Here is a 20861-nt window from a genome sequence, read left to right as displayed (position 1 = left end):
GAGAGAAGGGGGTGGGAGAATGGAAAAAAAAAAAAAGCAAGAGAAAAAAAAAAAGCCTCTGCGCATTGATCCGCGCCGTATTTTTGGGTAAATACGATCACGTGGGGGCCGGGGAGCCAATGAGCTGCGGGGAAAAGGCTGGAAAAATAATTACCTGCCTTGATTGTTCTGTGAGCAGATAAAAAGTACATATACAGTTCATACAATAATCTTATGTATGTAAAACCCTGTTACGATGTCGGCGACGGGGCCCATCAGTAACTATTACGTGGACTCGCTCATCTCTCACGACAATGAAGACCTCCTAGCGTCCAGGTTTCCGGCCACGGGGGCTCACCCCGCTGCAGCCAGACCCAGCGGTTTGGTGCCGGACTGTAGCGATTTTCCGTCCTGTAGCTTCGCGCCCAAGCCGGCAGTGTTCAGCACGTCGTGGGCGCCCGTGCCCTCGCAGTCGTCCGTGGTTTACCACCCGTACGGCCCCCAGCCCCACCTCGGCGCCGACACGCGCTACATGCGGACTTGGCTCGAGCCGCTGTCCGGCGCCGTCTCCTTCCCCAGCTTCCCGGCCGGGGGCCGTCACTACGCCCTCAAGCCAGATGCCTACCCCGGGCGCCGCGCCGACTGCGGCCCGGGAGACGGCCGCAGCTACCCGGACTACATGTACGGCTCGCCCGGGGAGCTGCGCGACCGCGCCCCGCAGACACTGCCCTCGCCCGAGGCGGACGCCCTCGCTGGCAGCAAGCACAAAGAAGAGAAGGCCGACCTGGACCCCAGTAAGTTGGGAGCAATTTTCCTTTACAACCGGCGCGGGAGGGGAGGGGAGGACGGGCGGGGGGAGCCGGATTACAGCCCCTCCAAGCGGCTCAGAGAGCGCGGGAGAGGGGCGAGGGCGAGGGGACGAGGACTCAATAAAAGCGAATTACCTTGAGGAGCTTTCAGGGACAGGAAGGTCTGAGAAGGGGGCCCAGGGAGCCAGGTTGAGAGAGGGCCAAGGGGGGCTCCTCTCCCAGGAACTAGCTTTAATGAGAGACCCCCGCCCCCCACCCTTGCCCCAAGCTTTTTGGCTCAGTCACCACTTTCGAAGAAAAGCATACAGGGCCAGGGAATGGGGCAGGGGCGAGGGTTCATTTTATAGTTGGAGGTGGGACAGGGGAGAGGTGGAGAGGACATTGGGGACAGAGAGCAAATAACCTCAGGGAGAAAAATCACCCCTACCTCCCAGCCAGCATGGGGGGGTCTTCACCCCACTAGAGACCCATAAAGCAGAAAAGGCCTGGACTTTTTCTCCCCCAGGAGCACTGGAGTAAGGAGTCTGGGGGATTCTGCAGTCTGGGTACTTGAAGAGATGAGGACTTACTGAGTTGGGAGAGAGAAGTGGGGTGCAAGTCTCCTTAAACTTGAGGACCCTCTTCTGAGGATCTGTAGACAAGAGGGTTGAGGATGGGGGTCAGGGATGAGGAGTAGGGAGGCATCTCCCCACATTAGAGAATTCTAAACACACACACACACACATACACACACACACACACACACACAGTCACACACTCCAGTAAAGGAGACAGGAGTCTTCTGAGTATTGCAAAGAAGAGCTGGGGTGGGTGGGGGGCATGTGGGACCTGCAGGGCCAGAACTGGGGAAAGAGCAGGGGAGGGATGCAGCCCCCTGGGTATGAGGAAGTGTCTGGGGGAGTCCCAGGAGGGGGCTTCAGGAAATCCTTTCCTGCATCCCCATAAGGGGCCAGGGCCTAATTATACCCCTCTGAAGGCTTCCCTCCCTACCCTCAGCTACTCCCATAAACCTGAAATTGGAGGCTTGGCTCCTGCAGAGCCTGTCCTGGGGCTGGTAGGAGAGGGGCACTGGAAGTCAAACAGGGAAGCTAAGATACAGGGGAGCCTGTCCCCAAGGCCAGCAGTTCTCTGGGGAGGGGAGCAAGGCTTTGCTCATCCCAGCATCACCCTAAGAATTCGCCTCAGCAGGGTAGAACTCCCGAGCAGAGATGAGCGCTGCAGAGGGTGGTGAGGGGCCCGGGGATTCTCAGGGTCAGGAAGCAGAACGACTGAAATTTCAGGACTTGGTCGTGGGCTGGGAAGATGGGAGGGGGCAGAGGAGGAGGGAGGTGGGGAGGAGAGAGACCTCGCTATAAAAATAAAAAACAAGAGAGAGAAGCGTTTATGGGCCTATGAAACGGTTGGGAATTTGGACTTTTTATGAGGATATTCTCGAATTACTGCTCTAGAAGCTGAGGACCAGACTGTAGGGGTTTTGATAGCTTTGGATTTCCTACAGTTTTAGGTGCTGGAAACTGAAAAGGGAGGAGATAGGGAGGAGGTAGAATGCAAGAGGAGGAAGGGGGGAAAATTCCTAAAGCAAAACGTGTCCAAATTCAGGTTCAATTATTGGGTTTGGTGAGCCTGGCTAAGCCTGGGGCTAGGGTGGCAGGGGTCTTGGGCTGCAAGGGTGCTCCACTGACCCCTGCCTGTGTTTGGCCCTCCAGGCAACCCCGTGGCCAACTGGATCCACGCCCGGTCCACGAGGAAGAAGCGCTGCCCCTACACCAAGTATCAGACGCTGGAACTGGAGAAGGAGTTTCTCTTCAATATGTATTTAACCAGGGACCGTCGGTACGAGGTGGCCCGGGTTCTCAACCTCACCGAGCGGCAGGTCAAAATCTGGTTTCAGAACCGGAGGATGAAGATGAAAAAGATGAATAAAGAGAAAACCGACAAGGAGCAATCCTAAACCCTGCCCCGGCCTGCTGCCTCGGCACAGCCAAGGGAAAAACAAAAACCCCACAAAAACTCCCCAACCCAAGCAGGAGAGAGCACGAAAAAGAAAAGGAAAGAGCAAGATAGAGAAAAGCTAATCACCTTAAAAAGCAGAAAAAAAAAAAGGGAAAAGGAAAACTCTTGCGATTTGGGAGGGTTCAGTATTGAGAAATTGGTGTTTTAGAGTTAGTTCTACCCAGCAAGGAGGAAGCAGGGAGAGAAACCGCATTCTCTTCCCCCAGCGCAACTGAAATAAATGACACGCATAAATGTGATTTTTTTTTTTCTCCTTTCTTCAGAGAAGCCAGTACTTGAATTGCTATATTTCTACTTTTTTTTTTTTTTTTCCTGTATCCTATTTGGCCTGGGCCATCCTTTTCCTGGCCTGGGACGCTCTGTGTGCAGGTTTTGTACAAAAGAAAAAAAAAAGACACACACACACACATACACAATAGTGGTTCTCAGCCCCGGAGCTGAGGGGTAAGAGCTGGACGGCACCGGCCACAGGCTGGGTCCAGCGGGCGGCGCAGGCCGGCGACTCGGGCGTGTACATAGCAGTGTTTCCTCATCCCCAGCGTCCGTCCCCAGCATCCGTCCTGTAATGTGTTTCTGTTTGTTATGGTAGAACAGCTCTGTGTTAATATATCGAAGTCACTTAAAAAAAACAGAAACCCAACTGCATCCAGTTCTCGTTATTTCTCCTCCCTGTGGCTCCCCGGGCTGCTGTCAAGAGGAGGCAAGTGGAGATCCTCTGGGGGAGACTGGAGCTGGCGAAGGGGCTCCCTCTACCTCGGAAGGGCAAGTGCCTGCCGCTACTCTCCAGGCAGGGCGGGGGGCTCGAGGGGCGGGGTGGAGTCTGTGGAGGCCGGGGTCCAGCCTGTGCCTGCCCCGGCTGGCTGCTAGAGAGCTTCTGGTGGCTGGATGGAGCCAGTGGTGGTGGTGGTGGGGGGGGGCATTGCTCGAATGGTTTTCCCTGGCTGTAATTAATTGTAATAATTTATGAGTACATGAGATCAGAGCAAAGAGATAGGTGAAGATGAAAGTTGGGTGCTGGGTGAGGGCCCGGGCTAGATTCTTGCCTGGCTGCATTGAAGGATGGCTGGGAAGAAAGGCTGGGGTGGGGGTGCAGTGGGGAGAAAGGCCTGGCAGGCCGCAGGGAGCAGCGCAGACTCTGGGGGACTGCAATGAGAGAAAAAGAAAGGAAAATGCAGTGAAAGAGCAGGGAGGGAAGGAAAGAAGAAGAGGATTGGAAAAGGGAGGAAGGAAGTAATAGAGAAAGATGGCAAAGCCAACACAATTAGAATTAGATTCATTTTCTATTTCTCAGTGCATTCTCAGCTTCTCTGTGCATGTCCTATTTTTCTTTCTCTGTCTCTCTAATGTTTAGGTTGAATGTTGGTCTGGGGGTAACGGGTCTTGCTGAGCTGACTGCAGCATTTTTAGGGGCATGGTGTGGCCAGGACCCAAGGAACTGTGGTTAGGGATGAAGTAGGGTTGGGGTGCTCTCCGGTGGCTGTGGGACCCCAGGTGCGAGGGTGTGGGGACATGTGTGTAACTGTCCGGTGGTTCTGGTAGGCTACACTGCACCTCAGAGCACCTTCCCCAGAACCCACAGTTTTCATTTGTTAATCAGAACCAGACATAAACTGCCGGGTATGCCTCAGCCCGGCGCCCCCTTTCTCGGAAATCCCCCAATCTGGAAACTATTAAGCTCAAACTGCTTGAAATATAGCCCTTTAATATCTCAGGCTGTCCATTCTGGCAAGGGTGCAGGGTGTCGCTCTGGATGCTTGGGGAATACCACCTTAAAAGAAAATAATTTGGGGGCCCCCATTCCTCTGCAGCTTCCCCCATAGAATCACCTTACAGATGCGTCAGGCACTTGTAGGGGCCAGCCCTTTCCATGTCCTTTGAACCTCTTACCTCCTCCTTCCATGAAACATTCCAAATTCGAGGCCAGAGGATGGTGGGAACTGGTGAAAATTGTGTTTGGTAATATTTTGAGGGGGCAGTCAGAAGTGCAAAGAATGGACTTTGCAGATGAGAAGCGCCCACTCCCCTTTCCCCAACTCCAGAAGCAATTGTTTTCGTGGACCTTTAGAAAACTGTTTCGTCTGTAGCTTTCTCTTTCCCTGCACCCTCACTCCTCTCCTTGGTCATTTTCCTGGTCTGGGACCCTGGCCTGAATTCTGCACCGGATGGAGACCAAGGCACCCCTCTCTCTGCGTCTGGGCTGGAGGGACGCAGGGCTTCTCTCCCGCCCGAGCTCGGCCGTGTTTCCGGGCTTCTACCCCGCCCCTGCTCCAGGGCCCTGTCGCCTCCGTCCTTCAGCGAGGCCTGCTTCCTGCAGCCCGCCTGAGCTGGCCTTTCTACGGGCAGAAAGGAGGGCCCGCAGGGCTTGGAGGGTCCTGGCGAGAGCATGGGACCCAGATCAACCCGCCCAGCCCACTGTTCAGTCTCAACTCGGCCTGCAGGTCATGATTAGATTCAGTTTTTATTCATTATTATTTATGAATTAAAATACCACCACCACCATCACCACCACACACATCTGGGGAAAGAAATGAGAGCTGGGGGCGAGAGGAGCTAGCAAACACCTCCTCCCCTCATCTTCCCCTCCCACCTCTCCTCTGCTCCTTTGTCAGAATCACAAAACCCTAAAGGTTGTTCCACTTGGGAAGGCAGCGGATAGGTACATTTCCGCAGCTCCAAAATGCCACTTTTATGGTGCTGTTTGTCTCCCTGCACTGGGTTCTGAATGGGGCCGAACAAAACAGCAGCGCGGAGCTGGCTAGACGTCTGGGCTTAATTGTTTTATGGTTTAAATAAGGTGGACACTCTTTCCTTTGAAATCGGATTATAGGAATGTTTTGTCTATGACCCACGGAGAACAGGACCTCACTGGCTGGGAGGGAGAGGTGGGAGAGCGCGCGCGAGAGAGGGATGGGCTACAAACTAGGGGGCAAACAGCCTGTAGAAGTCAGAGTCCCACCCCAAAGTCCGGCAGGCGGCGGCGGAATAGGCGGTGCAGGGACAGCGCCAGGGTAAGAGGGGCGAGGAGCTTAGGGCGCGCGCTGCGGGACGGCTGCAGTGGACGCTCCTGGCATTTGCTTGCGCGGAGATGTTCGGAGTCCATAAATGCGCCTGACTGGGAACCGGCGGGGCGGGGGGTGGTGGCAGATCGCGGCAGGTCCTTTGCCTAGTTCCTCAACGCGGGAAGGAGGGTTCACAAAAAGAGAAAACAGAATGAAACCTTTGACACGGTTTATTTAGAAAACAAAAGAACTTCGGTCCTAGGGAAACTCCCTTCCGGGGAATCCCTCTCTCTGCACCCATTTGGAGGCTTCTTCCTCCCACTTCCCACCTTTGGGCCAAGCCTCGGACCTGCTCGCTGTTGGCTTTTTCTCGGCCGAATTGCAGTGGAGCATGTGGACGCGAGGTGGCGCTGTTGCTCAATGTTAGAGGAGCCTGTGTCCCTGGCCGGCCCGGCAGCACTGACATATGAGGCCCGGCCCAGGAGAGGCGGCGAGAAGGACCAGCGCCCTGGCCCGGCCCGGCCCCACTGACTCTGAGCAAATCAATCCTCTCACCTGCGAGGTGTAAATAAATCGCGAGTGGCAGCGGGAGATGGGCCCTCGCTCGCCCTAGCAGCGGGCTGTGGAGGTGCTGGAGGGCGGGCTTCGAAAATAATCGCTGGCGGAGACAAGCGCGGAGCAGGCAGCGCGTAATTAACACAAAAAGGCAGAATGACCCGGACAAACGAACATAAATCCGTAGTACCTAGGAAAGCGGTGCATGCCTCAGGACGAGGGGCAGAGATAGCCTCGCTGAGGATGGCTGCTTATGGTTCCAGGCTGGGGGCGGGGGCGAATAAACCAGATGCGTGTAAAATAAAACAAATCAAGTGAGAGAAGACAAGGCGCGGCACCCCTAAAATGAGAAACCAAGTCAGCCCAGGGGTTGGTGGACTGGTGGACTCTTCGGGAAAGCATCTGTGGCGGCACACTCGGGACAGTCGCATCCCAAGACACAAAGGCCTGGAAGAATAGCTCTGTGGCAGGGTTTTCGCTGGACCATAAAATGTCGAGATATCCCCCCACCCTCTAAAAGATAAGGCGCAGGCCCGCTGTGCCTTCTCTTTCCAGGCAAGGGAAGAAAAGTATTTATGACAGTACTCGGTGGGCCAGATGCTGGGAGCCGGGAGTCTACCCCGTTCAGCTCCATACACACAGAACAGACTGACAGAAGGCAGGGCTGGATCCAAGGCTGGAATGTGCTGTTGTAGTAGACAAGGCCCCCTGTTGTGCCCCCCCATTATCGACCCTGGGGAGGCCTGAGCCCTAGCATAACTCTCCTCTGACCCTCCCTTCCTTGAGCTCCAAGGATGAAGTTCTGAGTGTCTTCAGAGTTTGGGCAGTCTTTAACTCACACGGGGATGATGAGCTCCCCAAATGCAAGGGATACTAGAGTAGTCTCTTGCTGTGGTACTGGAGAATCTCCTTTGGGAATTTGGCTGGAGAGGGCAATTTCTCCAATAATTATTTAGATAATAGGGAGGCTCTGGGGGCCTTGTTCTTTCTACACCATCCCATTTGCACCCACTCCCCCACCTCCAGAGATACCTCCAGAGATGGGCTCCGGATGGGGAAAGAGGAGATCTGGTCTAACCACCTCCTTCCTCATCCAGCCCTGAAACTCCAGGATGTGGAAGGAAAACAGATAGTAATTTTTTTTAATGATGCAAAGACCTGAAGATGACTGTCAGGTGTTATGTTCTTGTGTGTAAACAGAACCTGTGTGTGCAAATATGTGTGTACAATGTCTATGAGGTGATGGGGTGCTTTCAGGCATGCATGCTGGCTTACTGTGAGGATGCATTTGAAGAGCCTCGGGGAGAGATGGTAGCACATACAGTGTGTGTGTTTCTGGAGTATGCCCGTTTTGCCCTGAGTGTAACCATCTCACACACTGAGGAGGGGGAGGACCAGAAAAGTCATTCTTATTCCTCATCTTCATTCGTATGCATACAGCACACACGTCCATGGCTCTATTGCTGTCTCCCTTTTGCTCTCTGCCTGTGTTCAGCCCACATAACTGTACACACATATGACCAGGGAAGGGTGCTGATGGACTAAGTATCAACTTGCATTTGTCCAGTCTTGGGGCTGGGGGCAATCCCCCAGAGAGAGTCTGGGTAAATATTTAAAGAGTGTCTGTTGACAGTTCCCATCCACATCCTGGCCTGGGTCTCCTGCCTGGGGAACAAGGGGTGCAGGGTGGCCAGGAAACTCTTTCAGGCCTAGATGGCATTTCCTATGGGATGAGGGTATGTGGGGACAAGTAAGAGGACTGTTCCAGTCCCTTCAACCCAGATACAAACAGTCTCCTAAGGAAGAGACATCATGAACCAGCTGGGCCAGAGACCCAGGGACCCACAAGCTTCTCCCTTCTTCCTAGTGAACACAAGCAGCTTCCCTCAGAGAGTCCCGTGCCAAGCTTGTGACTGTTGCCTGAGTGCGGTTCCTGCCTCAAGCAAGGGCTATATCTGAGGTGGCAGTGCAGCCCTGAGCGGGGATAAGGAGCCCCCACATCCTCTGGCCCTCTTCTCTACCCATAGCAGACACGCAAGGGAATCTTAAAGATCTGGGGAAGATAGGGCAGCTCCCCATGCCTGGGAGAGGCTGGGGACAAAAAAGGGGCTGATGCCTGAAGTGTCTGGAGGAAATGGTGCATTTGTTCCTCCTCCAAAGTCCTGAGACTTAAGGACCCCCTTGGAGTCTATCTTTTGGCTTAGGGGACTTGCTCTCACTTGCTGGTGTCCAACCCCCTCAGGGGCCTTATACCTGTTGAGGTAACCTGAGTTGACCTGCTGGCTGAGGTACCTCTCCCAGAGAGGGTGGAAAAGAGAAGGGGGGAGAGAAGCACCTTCGAATCTGAATGCGCACCTTGGCAAAGCGACCCCAGCCTTGAGCTAGGACTGGCTCACCGCCCCCCCCACGCCACCCCATGCCTCCCCCCTTCTCCTGCTTCCAAGTCCCCCCAGCCCTGAGCCCCTCTACCCCCGCGATCTCTCTCTCCCCCCTCCCTCTCTCTCTCTCTCTCTCTCTCCCTCTCTCTCTCTCTCTCTCCCTCTCTCGCCTGTCTTCATGTCGTGGATTGATGAACGCGAATCGCGTGTAAGCGCCGCCACCGCCGGGAGTCTGAGGAATTCGCCTGGGCTGTTAAAGGAAAGAGCTAAGTGAGAGCGCGAGCTCTACCTACCGACAGTGAAGAGAGCCGCCGCCGCCGCCGCCCGCTGCCGCCCGCCGCCGCCGCCCGCGCCCCAGACCCGGGAGCGGGGCTGAGCCCGCCGAGCTCAGCACCGAGGCGCCCCCACCTGCCCAGCCCCCAGCCCACCAGCCCACCAGCCCAGCCCAGTGCAGGAGAGCCGGCCGGCCTGGGGTTCGGTCCCGGGGGGAGGGGAGTTTCTGGGGTACCGGGCGGGGGAGCCGGAGCCAGAGGGGAGGGGGCCGCGGGTTTTCATGTGCCCAGCATGAGCTCCTACTTCGTCAACCCCCTGTTCTCCAAATACAAAGGCGGCGAGTCCCTGGAACCGGCCTATTACGACTGCCGGTTCCCTCAGAGCGTGGGCAGGAGCCATGCGCTGGTGTACGGGCCCGGAGGCTCGGCGCCCGGCTTCCAGCACGCCTCGCACCACGTCCAAGACTTCTTCCACCACGGCACCTCGGGCATCTCCAATTCGGGGTACCAGCAGAACCCGTGCTCCCTGAGCTGCCACGGAGACGCCTCCAAATTCTATGGCTACGAGGCGCTCCCCAGACAGTCCCTTTATGGGGCTCAGCAAGAGGCGAGCGTGGTGCAATATCCCGACTGTAAATCCTCCGCCAACACTAACAGTAGCGAAGGACAAGGCCACTTAAATCAAAACTCGTCTCCCAGCCTCATGTTTCCATGGATGAGACCCCACGGTGAGAAGCCTTTTCTCTTTCCCCCTTGGTCTCCCGCGCTCCGGGGTCTTTCCCCCCTCCCTCGCCTCCTTTTTGTCTGCCTTTGCTTTCCCTCCTGGCTTTGGGGTCTCTCCTGTCTCCCCACCTCCCGTGCCTGGGTGGGTTTCTCCAGGTTGGGAAGGTTCAGCTGAGGATGGAGCGTGTGAAGCTCCTAAGATGTCTGGGGGACTGGGGTGAAGGTGGGGGAAAGGTGGTGGCTGAGTGCAAAGGGTTAAAAACCGTTTCCTCCATCTATCTCTCTGTCTGCCTGTCTGTCTTCCCCTTTCCCAATCTCTAAAGCTAAAGTTGGGGAGGTGGCTGGGAAGGGGCCCCACTACCTTGAGGTGCTCAGCCTTTGCAGAGAATCAGCACTGCACAAGGCAGAGAGGCTGAGTCCAGGATAGTGGCCAGACTGTCCTGGGGTGAAGGGAGACCCCTGTTTCCCTCCCCTGGCTGGGTCAGAGAGTGGCAAAACCCCGAGGACAGGTGTCTGGCTCTCTGAGGTACCCACTGCCCCCTCTCAGAGACTAGCTTGAGGGCCACTACCCCAACTTTGCTGTACTTCCCCCAGTTGAAGAAAAGACAGGGAGCAGGAGAGGAATTAAAAAGAGTGCTTGGAAAGAGGGAGGCCATACAGATTAGGGGCTCTCAGGTTCAGAGGACCCTGGCAAGGCTTCCTCCAATCAAGGGCTTATAGGGTCTCCCTGAGACCCTCAAAGGAGGCTCAGGTCATGAGCCCCTCCAAGGGCAGCTCTTCATGGCCCAATTTCGAAGTAAAAGGGGAGGCGAGAAAGAGACAAGTTCCAGCGGGGATGGCCCGTGATTTATTTGCTGGTCTCTAGTTAGCCATCAGGCCGAGCAGTGATACATTCCAGGAGATCAATTATATTTCTTATTGGAAAAGCATTAGGCTGAGAGAGGTGAAGAGGGGGTTAGTGAGCAGTCCCCCCCTCTTCTTTATCCTCAGCCTTGTTTTCTTTCTTTTGGAAACAGACTCTGTCCCCAACCCTGCTCTCCAAACGCCACCCTGCACTTGTAAACAAAGCTGCAAGGGCCAGCTTCCCCGGAATTGCAGGCCTGGGGAACTCTGCAGGGTTCCCCTGGCCCCTGCCAGCCCCTGGTTTACACTTAGCCCCCAGTCTCTGCCCCCACCCTCGTCCCACCTCCTAAGGTGAGGTCAAACCAAAACAACCCCCCAAACTTTCCTTCCCTTGCCTGCTTTCCACCCTTGCCTTTTCCTCAGGAAGGAGGGGAGCTGGGGAGCTCAGGGGAGAACTTTAGGGGAGGAAGGGTGACAGAGGAAACCCGAACCCCTACCCAAACATAACCAGACTGGGGTTCTGTTCTGTCCAGCTCCGGGGCGACGCAGTGGACGGCAAACTTACAGCCGGTATCAGACCTTGGAACTAGAAAAGGAGTTTCTCTTTAATCCTTATTTGACACGAAAGCGCCGGATTGAAGTCTCTCATGCCCTGGGACTGACTGAGAGACAAGTGAAGATCTGGTTCCAGAACCGAAGGATGAAATGGAAAAAGGAGAACAACAAGGATAAACTTCCCGGAGCCCGAGATGAGGAGAAAGCAGAGGAAGAAGGAAATGAGGAAGAGGAGAAAGAAGAGGAGGAAAAGGAAGAAAACAAGGACTAAACAAAAAAAGAGAGAGATTTTCCCCCCCTTTTAGCAACTCCCTTGAAGTTTCGTTTTATGGTAGCGGATAAATTGAGAAGTTTACGACTGTCATTTGCTTTTATAGAGAATAGAATGACACTCACAACTCTAACTACCTGTCAGATACTAGCAGCTCTGGTTTTATTACCTTTGGACTCCCCCCGCTCTTTATTTGTCTGGGGGCTGAAGGGGGGAGAGCGAGACGCAGCGAGAAGGAAAAGTTCTGACTCTGTCTCAGTTCTGGCCCCCAGCACACACACTTGCCCCTACCCCCACCCTTAGGAGTCCTTCCTGGGTTTTCAGGTCTGCGACCTGGCCTCCTGGCCCCCTCTCTCACCCCCTTCTTGTCACAGTCCCACCTTCCTCTTTCTCTGGTATTTATTTTAGAGGGGAGCCCCCTCAAAATGCGGAAGAATATTCGTGGCTTTGTTTTTATGCTAGGATTTAGCTTATTAAGTTTACTTTTCTGAAAAGGAAAAGGAAGAAAAATAAGAAAGGAAAAGAAATATTTAAAAGAGATATGAGGATGGTAGCAAGGAATATTCCCTCCACGGAGCTTCCCGCTTTGAACGACCCCCTTGACTTTCTCTAGGAACCTGATGGAAACCTGAAGATGTGGGTCTCTCCCATCCCCTGCTTTCTGAGGGGTAGATAGGAACCTGCAGTTGCCTCTGAATCCTACCTAGCCATCCCATGGTCACTCGGGCCCAAGCCCTCTCTCTCTTTCACTGTCTGATCTCTGTTCTGTTGGGCCTGGCTTCCTCTGAGCGGCGTTACCGCTAGTGCTCAGAAATTACCATAATCATGAAAATAATGATGATGATGATAATAATATTGATACTGATAATAAATCTATAACATACTACCTAAAGGGAACCTGCAATAATATAGAAAAAAAAATCCTAATAGAGGAGGAAAAAAAAAAGAGAAAAAAAAAGAAAAAAAAAAGAAAGAAACCTCCAACGTATTTTATCAGTACCTATAGAAAGAAATCCTGCTTTGAGAGTATTCGTAATGCAGTTTTGTTGTCGTTTGTTGCTGCTTATTTCACTAAGAAAACCCAACAACTGAGACTGCCTAGCCCGCCGGTCCTGTGCGCTTTTATTGTGCTTCTAACCCCAGTAGAGTAGAACTAAATTGCACTGAATATATAGTTAACTCTCTGTCTTGAATTCTCTGTTTATGCAATGTGCTCGAAAGAAAGAAAAAAAACGTTAAAAATATATCTATAATAATAATTTTTGGTCATTTGTCTTTATGTCCAGCTATGAATGTAGATTTTGTGTCCTAACAGCCCTGTTCCTGGTCCAAGTACTTTGTATTGTATATGTGAGTCATAATAAAAAAAAAAAAAAGGAGAAAAAAATATTTGAAGCTGAAATGACTTGCCTTCTCTCCATCACTCACCCTGTCTCTACCCCTCACCCTTGCTCCTTATCCCTCTTCTATTGGTTTGGCTTTTGGGGGGGAACAACTCACATGGAGGGGGCCTGGAAGTTAAGGTGGCCAACTGAGTTGGGAGGGCAAGGTGAAAGGGAGGGGGAGGAGGAAGAGGTAAAGGTTCAGTTCAGTGCTGAGGAGAGGAGGGGTCTATCAGTATGTTCTTGGGGGAACTTGGCTGCTAACAAAGTGGGTTTCTCAACAGCAGTACCTCACAGTACTTCATTGAGAAGAAAGATTATCCCCACACATCTCCCCTCCTCCTCCTCAAGCCTGGGGTAGGCCTAGACAAAGAATCTGTCCATGCACCTCCTAAAAGCTAGAACTTTTTCTTCCAGGCTCTGAGGACGAGGCAATGAGGTCCTTTCTGATCTCCATAGCCCCTTTGGTCAGTCCCTTGGTACCCAGCCCCTAGCAGTGGGGGAAGTGTGGCTCAAGGCAGCTGATAAGTCTAGAGGGCTTGTGGGAGGATGCCTAAAGGTGGGGAATCCTAAGGGTGGGGATGAGGAGGCTTATGACAGGAGAAGACTGGAGAAGGGGAAGATGAATGATTTGGTGAACCAGCTAGCCTGGATCCAGATCTTGAAACTTGGCCGGCAAAGAGCCATCACTGTAACCCAGCCAGAAGGTCCACTCTAGCCCCTATTCTTGCTGTTTCAAGGCAGCTTCCTGCTTCACCTGGGCAATTGGGAAGCCTGCTCTGGCTCTATAGTCCAGCCCATTAGCCTGGGGGTGGTGTATAGGCTTGCTTAGTGGACAGTCCTCCACCCCCAGCAGCAACAGAGTTCGGGAGTCTCCATGGGACTCTTCATTGCCCAAAATAGAAGGCTGAACCCAGGGGGCAACCGGGTCTCTCACTTCTCTCTGGAGAGTCCTAGACCAGAAATCTGTTTATACCTATAAGATTCTGGTCAAATAATCCCAAATTCCAGAGATAAAAGTCTCTGACTCAGCCAGGAGAGTGGCTAAGGGGAGAGGATCTTCTGGTCTTAAAAACCAGACTCCCAAAGACTGAAATCTTTTTTGAGGCCAGATTTTTTTTTCCCCCTTTTTCCCCCCTCTTTCTCCTCTGGTCAATGCTTTTCCCAGACCTAGGCCCAGGCGGATTCATGTTTTGTGTATTTTCACCCGGGATCTTGCCTGGCTCCCACGCAAAGTGCTCCTGGATACGACTGCGACAGGCGCGGTTGATAGGGACTCCTGCCATCCGCAGGAGGCTGCGGACTGGAAGCGCAGGCTGCGGGCCGCTGGGGACAGCTTTAAGCAGGAGCTCCCGGGACATCTTTCCGAACCTGGGGTCTCTGTTGCGAATGCGGCGACAGCCAGGTAACCCGTTTGCTGTAGGAGACGCAGGGCTACCCGCAGGGGAGGCCCAAAGAGAGAGCATTTCGCTCCAGTGGTGCCAGGCCTTCCCACGGGCGTCGCTTCTAGACTCCGAGGGCCAGCCGAGGGCTGTTTCATTTTTAAATGTGGCATTGCGATTGCTATTAATAAAAAACCCTGCTCCAGTAGCCTAGCGAAGTAAACCCTACATTAAGTGGCTCCGACGGGCCTCGCCGTTTTTTGCTTTTTTCCCACAGCGACTGTCCCATTCATCCCTGGCACTGCTCAGCAATGTCCGTGGCCCCAAGCCGGCGCGTCGGAGGGCGGGGTGCGTCTGGCGCCCAGCATCGCTCGAGATGCGGGCATCAGGGGAGCCAGGCCAAGTGAACCCCAGCCGCCCCCTCTTGAAGCACCCGCTCCCCCTCCCCTCCTGCCCACCGCCTCTGTTTTCTCGTTTGAAGAGAAAAGGAGGTGTTTTTTTTTTTTTTTTTTTAAAAAAAAAAAAAACGTTTTATGAGGGAACGTAATTGCGAACGGGATGCGCTGTCTTTAGAAACGCGCTCCTGCCGTCCCATTACCGGAATGGGGACCATTCGACTGCAGCAGATAGGACTTTCTCCCATTCTTTACTTTTTTTATTAGCCAATCAAAGTGGCTTCCGAAAGCTATTTGTGATTTGTGAAAATAGTATCTTTCAAAATGCTGAGTTGAAACGTCTTGCTCATTTCGCCTAGAATTTATTATTCTAGTCTCAACCGTGGAGACAGGATAATGCAGCTATTAAGTTGGGGGGTAAATTCGTTTCTCTGCATTTTTTTTTTAATCCACCGCATTTTCTCTTCCTCCCCGCTCTCTCATTGCCGAGGCCACGGGAGACGCAGGCCTGCGGGATCTCGGGGGCGAAGGAGGTAGTGAGCATCCGGAAGGGTTTCTTAGGGGAACTCTTGGGTAGGACTGTGGGTTGACCTCCCCAGCTTCGCCTTCCCCAAAAGAGATACCCCAGCGACTGCCTTCAGGCTGGGGAAAGTTACTGGGGCCCCAATTAAGAGCTGTGCCAATTAGGTTGTGCCACAGACTAGAAGTAAAATTTCCGGTGAGCGGCTCTCAGTGCTGTCCCATTCCCCCCGCTGCCCATTGTGAAAAGCTGGGCCAGTGCTTCCTCGTCGTAATTTTTAACTACCTGTTATAAATTTTATGGGTGGGTTTGTAAAAGAAACGAGGTCCCTACATCCGGCTGAGGGAACAGCTTTGCTGACTGTGGAGGAAGTTTGGGGAGGGGGTGAGGGATTCTGTTGGTTGGGGTGGGGGCATCTAGCCCCGCATGTCCAGTGCCCAGGCACTGGGGAACCAAGGCAAGAGCTGCTGGCCTTCAATTCTCCAGTCAGTGGGTAAAGTGTCCAGGCTGTGACCCATTAGCAAATTTATGAGGAATTTATTCTGGGATCCCTCACACTGCACTCATTGCCAAAATTAGGGGTCTGGAGGATTAGGGTGCTCAGAACTTAAGTGGGGAAGGTCCAGTTCAACGCAGGGGAAGGTTCTTCTTTCAGGGCCTGGTAAAGACAGGTCCCAGCTGCCCAGACATTGAAGCAGGATTTTTTTTTTTTTTTAGGCAAGTGGCTGTGGGCAGCCTGGCAAAATCAAAAAGGTTTCAAACTGCTTGTGAACCCCAAATGAAAAGGAAATGAGGACCAAGGTCTTGGGTCTTAATTTAATTTTTAATTCTAAAATGATTGGGGAGTAATCTGGCAGCCGAATGAATTTAAGAACTGATGAGAACACCACGGACAGTCTTGGGGAAAATTCTCATGTTCTCTGGGAAAGGGACCTAGGGATGAGGGACACTTTGGGGGTCCTGGAGGTAGCTCCCAATTCTCACCCCTCCCCTGCCTCTGCAAGACTGCCCAGAGCCCCTCTAGCCCACTGTGTTCTTCAGAGTAAGAACAGGTCAGGCTTGGTTGGGAGGCTGCAAGCAGTCTGAGCCTCCCGTTGCCGTCTGGGATGGGGTAGGAGGCTGCAGGGGCATCCTGTTCTTGAGGATGTTGTTCTCTTCCTAGAAAAAAAAGGAGAGAGAGAGAGAGAGAGAGAGAGAGGTAGAGAAGGCTTGCCTTCTGAGGCCCTTCACTCCGCCAGGCATCACTGCCCCCATGCCAACAACCTTGGCAAAGCTTAGGTTCTACCAGATCCAACCTAAATCCCCCATTTATTAAGGAAAATATTTAAAATTCAGCACAACAAGGGGTGGCAGTCCACCCTCAGCGGCAGAATGATTCCAGTCCTCCTCCCGAGCCCCCCCCCACGCCCTTTGCGCCCTTGCAGGGAGCAGCGCGGCCCGTGGGGAGTGGGCGGTGGGTGGGGGTGGGGTGGGGGCCAGGGGATGCTCCCTCTCCGAGAGAATTGGGTAAACATGGCGACCGCGGCGCCCATTTGCACACGCTACACAAATGCATCGCATTCCCGGTTGTTTGCAGAAAATTTACAGCTGAGTAATAAAAGTTTACGATCGACTCACAAGTTGGATTGGCCACAAGAAGTCATGTGGATTCCATCCATGAACGTGAACTTTTTATTGTGGTTTGTCCGTTCGGAGCGCTCCGCAGAACAGTCCTCCCTGTAAGAGCCTAACCATTGCCAGCGAAACCTGCGCTGGGCGCTCCCTTCATTACTAGTATTTTTTTTTTTAATTAATCTGATTAATAATTATTTTCTCCCCCCCCCCATTTAATTTTTTTCCTCCCAGGTGGAGTTGCCGGAAGCCGGGGGCATCTAGGGAGGATGGGGGTGGAGGGGAGAGGCAGGAGTTGAGGGCACCTCTCTCTCCCTTCCCGACCCCCTAGCCCCCCAAGGGGCAGGAGGATTGCGGGAACAGGAGTTGAGATAGGGAGCTGAAATGCCTCCGCCCCTCCCTTCTCTCAGGCTCTCCCTCCTCCTGCCCTCTTCTTGCAACTCTCCTTAATTTTCTTTGGCTTTTTGATGACTGGGACGATCCTTTTTTTCATTTTTAAATTTATATAAAGTATGTGTGTGTGTGGAGCTGAGACAGGCTCGGCAGCGGCACAGAATGAGGGAAGACGAGAAAGAGAGAGTGGGCGAGAGAGAGAGAGAGGCAGAGAGAGAGGGAGAGGGAGAATGACAGCAGCGCCCGGTAAGTGTTTCCTTATTGGTTCAAATATGTAACTAATGGTCCGTAGCTGGGTGGCGGTTTCAAGATAAGACAGCAGCGGCTTGTCTTGGTTAGAGAGGAGAGGGGGCTGGCGAGAGGGTGGGCGCGTGGGCAAATGAGTGGGGAGGGAAAGAAGTGGAGGGGAAGGGAAAAGAAATGGGGTTAAACTGGAATAAGGTTGGGAAGGGAGTGTTGTCCTAATGTCACTGTGCGTCGAACCTAGGGGTCGAGCAGGCAGGAGGACTGCGCCTCTGGGGCGCAAGACCGGAGTCTAGGGGGCCAGCCCTCTGCCTGATGCCCACGATGTCCTTGGTACCTATTTATTACAGATCTGCAGCGTCTTGGCTAATGGGATTGGGTCCGGGTCCGAGAGGTCACAGAAGCTTAAACTCCAGGGTAGGAGAGAGAACCTGTAGTTTGTGCATATTTCCCCTTGAGCAAAGTCAGCCCCCCCAACCTCGCAACCCTCAAACAAACTTTCCAGCGTCCCCTCCCTGCACTGCAGCCCCCTCCCTCTTGGAGAGCGCGACCTGGAGAGCTCACACATGCGCAGTGCGGGCCCAGGGCCGGGCCGCCAAGCAGGAAGCGAGCGCAGCGAGGCTGGCGGCGCGGCCTGTTAATTGGCAATTAGGGGGGAGGCTGGTGGCTGGTGCGCGTCAGCAGAAAGGAGAGCGTCTGCCCACCCCCTACGCCCGCCCCCACCCGGGCGGATGGGAAGGGGGGAGGTGCCCTGCACTGCGGGTTGAGGGTGGGGGTGGAGGATGCGGTGCTCAAAAGCCATCTTGTGCTGCAGAAAAGGGGCCTATCAGCGTCCCTCCTCCAGCCCGGCGTCCCCATCCTCACCGCAGCCACCCCACCGGGATGGCCACCGGACTGCTTCACCCGCCTCGCCTGGCTGCTCTGGGCTAGGACCTGCCCGGTCTGGGGCGGAGATGCCAGTTGGGGAGGCCCCAGGCTGGGCGGGGCGGGCCCAGGCCTCGCTGGTGGGGCCTCACGGGTGCGTGAAGGCCGTGAGACTCCAGGGGCGCCTGGCTCATGGGATAGGGGTTTCAGAATTCGGCGGCTTGGCAGGGCCTGGGCGTTCGGGATCCTCCTAATAATTGGTGCTAATGGAGTGTTGTATAGTCTTAACCTGACACATATGGTTTCATAACACAGTGTCTTAATTTCTTCCAAATGTACGTGGCCCTGAATGTGTTGCTGTTTGATATATGACCCCGCCCTGTTCCCAGGCCTGGGTCCGAGAGGGCCCCTGTATTTTTGAGCTTCTGGTTATAAAGGGCAACGCATACGTGAATGCTTGCACACCCAGACGGGCACACCTCAGAGCTTAGGGGTGGGCGCATATCCCCAGGGAGGTCTGAGAGTGTGGGGGTCGAACTCACCTTAGTCCAATCCAAGTCCCCCATCCTCCCAGAGACGCGACGGGGCTCCTGCGTCAAGTCCCAGTGGGGGAGGGGATTCCTCCTAGATTTCCTGTTTAAACCCTGGGTGTGTGTGGGGGTGTGCAGAAAACCCCTTTTAATCAAATTCTTAAAAATACAGTTGGGCTTCATTCAAATCAAACCCCTTGGGCCTAAACTGACGGTGAATCTTCCCTCCCATCCCCCCACAAGCCCCTTCCCATCCCCTCCTGCCCCCCCAAAATTCCCCTTTCCCAGTCTACATAAAGGCCTCTGAGGTATTCTCCCCGGGGGAAAAAATGGCATTTTCGCTCCTATTTCCCACCCCCCACCCCCAATAGGACTTGTGTATCGGCAGAGGCGTCTGCCGAGGGGCTAATTTCACGTTCCTTGTTTACGATCGAGAAAAGCGCTTGGCTCTCCCCAAATGGGCCCAGCCCGCCGTCTGCGCCGGCTGCTGCGAGCTCTCCTGCCGCTCCGGCGCGGCCCAGGGGCTGATGCCCGAGCGAGGCAGGCGCGGCCGGCCGACCAGGACCACCCTTGTCTGTGGGACCTAAGAAGGGCAAGGGAATACGGTGGGACAGTGGAAGGGCCCCAGGAGGTCCGAAAAAGGGAAGCCTTTCTCCTGGCGCAAAGAGGGAACCGCCGACCGGTGAGGCCTCTGTTTCTCTCTTTTGCCTGTATTTTGTCTGCCCCCACTCCGCGGAAGGCCGAACTGATGGGGAGGCTCGAGTCTCCTTTGTTCGTCTCTGTTGGGAAGTGTTTCCGGAGAGGGCCATTCAGGTGTGTGGGGGGATTCACCTGGGATATTAGAGAGGCCCCCTCCCTGCTGAGGGGCGGGCCTGGGCAAGGCTGGGGTATTTCTCTCGGTGGACAGGGATCTGACTGAATATGCTGACCGCAAAATTTTAGGGTGCTAGGGTTGGAGGTTAACAGGTTAAGAGCATTGTCCTGAGGCATCTTTTTTTTTTTTTTTAATCGATTAAGATTTTCTGTCCTTTCCTGGCTTTTCTTTCCTGCAGGCCTCCACTTTACCCTGAGCCTACACTCCCAGACCCATCCTCCTGAGATGGGGCATATGGAGAAGGCCTAGCAGCAGTGATTAGTCCTGGTTTTCCAGGTTTCCAGTCTGGCAGGCGATGGCAGAGAAAACACTGGGCCCAAACACCAGCCCTCTGCTTCTCTCCTTCTTCATTTTCGCTTTTCTTTCCCTTCCTTCTCTTCCTCTCCCGTGCTCAAACAGCAGCAAAGAGGGGCCACCAGTGGCAATCCCCAGCTTCTTCCAGGCCACATTCCCTGTAGACATAGTCCTTAGTGCAAGAGAGGCTGCTGTAATTATCTAATAATAGCCAGAGAGGCTGAGAATAGAATCTGGCTCAAGGACTCTACACATGCAGGCCTGGGGTTGGAGCTGGGGCTGGGCAGAGATACCTAGTTTTCCCATCAGGGCTTGGCAACACTTCTGGAGCCCAAGGCCCTACCATCCACCTCCGAGTGCTCTCTTGGGCACCTCAGGCCTGCCTGGGGCCTGTCCCTTACAGGCTTTGTCAGCCTTGCTGTCCACTGTATTTCATGTGCTGGTTCCTCAGTAAGAAGAAATGGGCTTTTCTCTCTCTGGTCTGACACTTGTGAGCCCCACGGAGAATGCGACATTGTTTGGTGAAGGCGACCTTGTTGGGTTGGCTGTTGTGTTAAGAAATAGGCTCTGTAGCTTTATATGCTATATACAGGTGCAAATGTACTAGACTCGGACTTATGCATGAATGTATACCAACTCAACTCGTATTTCCTCAGTGGTTAATTGTACATTACCATGCCTATATTCACTCAAACATTGTTTTATGTGCATGTGAAGTTTTGTTAGCCCTCAATAGATGAGAGTGGGCTCCTGGAGGCCTTGGGTCCACCAGGGAGGCCCTTCTGTGCACGCTTTCCTGGAAATCTGTGTGTGTATGTATGTGTGTTGGGATCTGAGGATGCGGGTTCCAGTAACCAACAGATGCCACAAAGCCTTTCTGAAACCTTATTACTTTGGCTGTCCAAGCAGCTGGGTTGGGTAATATCAAATTCTTTCTGCTTTCACTCACACATCCCCCCAAAAAAAACCTTCCCCA

The 20861-nt window shown here is 53.8% G+C and overlaps 2 protein-coding genes across 2 annotated transcripts; both read left to right on the top strand.

Annotated features, from left to right (window-relative positions):
• The first annotated feature begins 235 nt into the window (after positions 1-235).
• Positions 236-2739, top strand: HOXC9 (homeobox C9). The gene is made up of 2 exons (XM_007949490.2): positions 236-773; positions 2495-2739. The coding sequence occupies exons 1-2, from the start codon at positions 236-238 to the stop codon at positions 2737-2739; spliced, it is 783 nt and encodes a 260-aa protein (XP_007947681.1).
• A 6558-nt stretch (positions 2740-9297) lies between these two features.
• Positions 9298-11397, top strand: HOXC8 (homeobox C8). The gene is made up of 2 exons (XM_007949489.2): positions 9298-9733; positions 11105-11397. The coding sequence occupies exons 1-2, from the start codon at positions 9298-9300 to the stop codon at positions 11395-11397; spliced, it is 729 nt and encodes a 242-aa protein (XP_007947680.1).
• The last annotated feature ends 9464 nt before the right edge of the window (positions 11398-20861 follow it).

The sequence above is a fragment of the Orycteropus afer genome, unplaced genomic scaffold (genome assembly GCF_000298275.1).
Source record: "Orycteropus afer afer isolate SDZICR_OR568_19922 unplaced genomic scaffold, OryAfe1.0 scaffold00247, whole genome shotgun sequence".
Classification (NCBI taxonomy): domain Eukaryota; kingdom Metazoa; phylum Chordata; class Mammalia; order Tubulidentata; family Orycteropodidae; genus Orycteropus; species Orycteropus afer.
The sequence above is the reverse complement of the archived record's forward strand: the minus strand, read 5'-3'. Positions and strand labels throughout refer to the sequence as shown.

What these genes read in the sequence shown, in the direction of transcription:
- HOXC9 (XM_007949490.2), top strand. Translation starts at nt 236, where the DNA reads ATGTCGGCGACGGGGCCCATCAGTAACTATTACGTGGACTCGCTCATC. An exon ending in GAAGGCCGACCTGGACCCCA is followed by an intron (nt 774 to 2,494) that starts GTAAGTTGGGAG and finishes TTGGCCCTCCAG; the next exon opens with GCAACCCCGTGGCCAACTGG.
- HOXC8 (XM_007949489.2), top strand. Translation starts at nt 9,298, where the DNA reads ATGAGCTCCTACTTCGTCAACCCCCTGTTCTCCAAATACAAAGGCGGC. An exon ending in TCCATGGATGAGACCCCACG is followed by an intron (nt 9,734 to 11,104) that starts GTGAGAAGCCTT and finishes TGTTCTGTCCAG; the next exon opens with CTCCGGGGCGACGCAGTGGA.